Source organism: Neodiprion virginianus, chromosome 3 (assembly GCF_021901495.1).
Source record: "Neodiprion virginianus isolate iyNeoVirg1 chromosome 3, iyNeoVirg1.1, whole genome shotgun sequence".
NCBI lineage: Eukaryota > Metazoa > Arthropoda > Insecta > Hymenoptera > Diprionidae > Neodiprion > Neodiprion virginianus.
In genome coordinates, this window is record NC_060879.1 from 11,571,337 (window position 1) to 11,575,044 (window position 3,708).

Here is a 3,708-nt window from a genome sequence, read left to right on the forward strand (position 1 = left end):
CTAGGCTCACGGCTTCCTTTAGAACGGGAGGTTCAAACCACGGTTTGAACGCAACCATTGCGCCGGCGAAACAGCTTGCTTGTAACGCCTGGCGCAAAATAGCACCCGGTACAGAATCGCTTTTTATAATAGCGTCGCTTTCGCAAGCGACCTTTCGTGTTGCGTCGCTTCATAGCGACCCTTCATTGCGTCTAGTACAGAATCGACCTCATGGTCAGCGAACGCTGCCGCGAACGTGTGCGTGATCGGCTCGGCTAGTCGTTCACCTTCCGCTGGATTACCGCGATGTCCTGCTGGTGCTGTTTCTGCATGGCCACGGCGTTAGCCAGGCTTGCCGTTACTTGCTCGACCAAGGCTTCGAGACTACCCGCACTCCCCGCGTACTCAGCGACCTGGTGGCGCGGAGTTGCGTCGGCGATGGCATTGCCTAACTCGGCAACCGTATCGAGGTTCGCGGTCGTTTGCGTAGCGAGGATAGCCTGCATCGACGAGGGTAGTCTGCCGAGCCACAGCGAGCGCACGAGGCTCTCCGGTACAACGACGCCTGCTAGCGCCTGACGATGCCGTAGAAATTGCGAGGGCTTGCGGTCACCCATCTCCTCGTGCTCGAGTAATCGCCGCGTCTTCTGTTCCTGCGACGCGCTGAGACGACGTATTAGTTCCGTTTTTAATTTTTCATACTTGCCGCTCGCGGGCGGCCGCGTAAGAATGTCCCACACTTCCGCGGCGTATTTCGTGTCTATATTGCCTGCGACGTAGCTAAATTTTGTTTCGTCTCCCACCACCCCCGCTAACGCGAACTGGCTCTCGACTTGTGTGAACCACATCTCCGGGTCTGCGGGCCAAAACGGTGGAATACGCACAGCGACTCGGTCTAGCGCAGCTCGCACGCCGGTTACAGCGTCTGCCGGCATCTTACACGATCTGGTAGCTATATCCGGTCACCAATACCACTCAAAGTTTGCAGCTAAAATACAAGGTCACTAACCCTAGCACTCACAATAAAAATTTAACACAGCCTGACACGAGAAAGAGTATGGATCGCGTCAAATCACGTCGGGATCACCAATTTGTGGTGCTATCGGGAGGTTAGGAAACGGATGACGCCAGAGATTGTGGTTGATAGTGATATGGTATTGACAAACTGTTTATTATTAGAGATATCGAGTTACAAGAATGGGATGGTATAATAGAAATGCGAAAACAGGGAAAAAGACGAAGCTAGTTGGTAGATGCGTATGCGCAAAGAGCACGGCGAAGACTGGTTACAGATGAGAGAAAAATGCAGGCTCGCCCCCGAGTCGAGGCCAAGGGTCGCGTCGCGCCATAAATGCCACATGTCGGGAAATTCCCGGCGCGGTCAAATCCTTGGCCCTCGGCTAGTGCGGCGAGGCCCGGACACGCGAAAGTTAACTGTAAAAGGCAATGGTTGTTAAAAGACAGAAATGGAGAAAAGGAAATATTTTAATGATTTTTCGCCGGCTTGCCGGTGGCGGGTGTCCGCCACGCGATTTGATAAATTTTTGGTTCAGGAATTTCTTCTCCTTTAGCAACACTGGCCCAAAGTAATCCACGCCCACACGCAAAAATGCCGCCGTCCCGTTCAAACGTGCCTGAGGTAGATCAGCCATTTGGCTCTCCAGCGGAACCGGCCGGTGTCTGAGACATCGGACTCATTTCCGGATGATGTTCTGTACCTGGTTTTTCCCATCGAGCAGCCACAGCCCTCTCTGTCTTATGGTGCACAGTGTGCTCTGAATGCCGGCATGATATGCACGTTCGTGCGTTTCCTTGATAATCATGTCGGTAACGGGATGATGTGTCGGCAAGAAGATCGGGTGTTTTTGCTCATAGGGAATCTCAGCCCTTTTCAGACGTCCTCCGACGCGAAGAAGCCCATGCTCGTCGACGAACGGATTCGGCGAGGCAAATTTGTAGTCTTTGACAGTTTCCTTGTTCATGATCCTGTCGATGTCCTTCGAGAATTGGTTCCTCTGGATTAGTTGCAAAATTTTATTTTCGGCGGCCATCTTTTCTGTTGTCTCAATTTCTCGTTTTGTATACTTCTTAGGTGTTCATATACGCAAACAGTATGCAACTACCCTCGTTAATTCCAAATAAGAAGAAAATCGGGCAAACAGGTCGTAACTCTCCGGTTGTGAAACGAAGCATAGATTCTTCTTGAAACCGAGGGAGGCGGTGACGGTGATTTCGGTGTTCTCTGGCCATTCCTCTTCAGATTTGATCAGTCAACTCGGCCCTGCAAGCCACGAGTTGTTCCGCAAAAAATCCTTGGGAAGTTGACCGCGCGATAACCCGTCCGCGGGATTTTGCTCGCCCTTCACATGACGCCACTTCACGTCGTTGTCGAGAGTCTGAATTTCGGCGATGCGGTTCGATTCGAAGACCTTTAGAACCTCCGGGGGTTTTTTGAGCCAGTCAAGTACGATGCTCGAGTCTGACCACAAGACAACGCGATATACCTTGAAATCGAAAACCGATCGTACCTCTTTGTATAACCGAGCTAAAATCAACGCACCACACAATTCGAGACGAGGGATGGTATGTATCTCTTTTTCTTTCTGCTCCGTCGGAGTTCCTTTTCGCGCTATACGTCTTGATTTCAACGGAGCGACACGAGATTTGGCGCAGGTTAGGACCGTAGAAATTTGGTCGTTCGGGTCAACCGATCGCACATAAATGCAGGCTCCATATCCATCCTTACTAGCGTCGCAGAATCCGTGTATCTCGATGGATTTTGAATCTTTTAATAACACGTGACGTTTCACCGACACTTCACAGAAAAATCCAAGCTGATTTGAAAACGCAATCAAGTCCGCGTGCAAATTCTGTGGCAAGGATTCATCCCAATTAACCTCCGCTCGCCAACATTTTTGAAGGATGATCTTTGCGAACATGATCGTCGGACCAAGTAAACCCAATGGATCAAAAATTTTCGCAATTTCGGATAACATGTTTCGCTTCGTTATCGTTCCTGGGCACCCGATCGGTTTGACTGTAAACCCGTATTCGTCGCGTAGAGAGTCCCAAACGACGCCGAGTGTTTTCATGACGGGGTTCGGCTCGATTGTCCGGTCGAGATCATGAAATCTTTCCTCCAAATTATCGAGTACGTGTCGATGATTTGACGCCCATTGCCGGATATTGAACCCTCCACGCCTTAACAGTTCGATGGCCTCGTCGCGTATTCGCAAAATTTCCTCGAGCGAGTCTGCGCCCGTTAAAAGATCATCGACACACATGCCGCGCTTTAAAACCTCCGACGCGCGGGGGAAGTTTTCGTTCTCGTCATCCGCGAGTCGGTGAATTGTGCGTATCGCGAGATAAGGTGCAGCCGACACTCCGAAGGTCACGGTATTCAATTCATACGTTGTAATCTCATTGCCGTGGTACCAAAAAATTCGCTGAAATTTCCGGTCGTTGGGATGCATGAGCACCTGCCGGTACATTTTCTCAATATCGGCCGTAACGACGTACGTATGAATTCGGAAACGTAGTAGATGCCCGAATAGCTTATTTTGTATGACCGGACCGACCATCAACGCGTCGTTCAACAAAAAACCCTTGCTGGATTTCGCGGAAGCGTCGAACACCACGCGGACCTTGGTCGTGCTGCTGCAGGCCTTCACTACCGCGTGATGTGGCATGTAGTATTCGTTGGTCGAGTCGTCATGACATACAGACATG

At 50.7% G+C, this 3,708-nt stretch overlaps 1 protein-coding gene across 1 annotated transcript; it reads right to left on the minus strand.

The window, feature by feature from the left end:
* Positions 1–254: 254 nt before the first annotated feature.
* LOC124299552 (uncharacterized) lies at positions 255–914 on the minus strand. Its single transcript, XM_046752813.1, has one exon. The coding sequence runs from the start codon at positions 912–914 to the stop codon at positions 255–257; it is 660 nt and encodes a 219-aa protein (XP_046608769.1).
* Between the last annotated feature and the right edge of the window lie 2,794 nt (positions 915–3,708).

What these genes read in the sequence shown, in the direction of transcription:
- LOC124299552 (XM_046752813.1), bottom strand. Translation starts at nt 914, where the DNA reads ATGCCGGCAGACGCTGTAACCGGCGTGCGAGCTGCGCTAGACCGAGTC.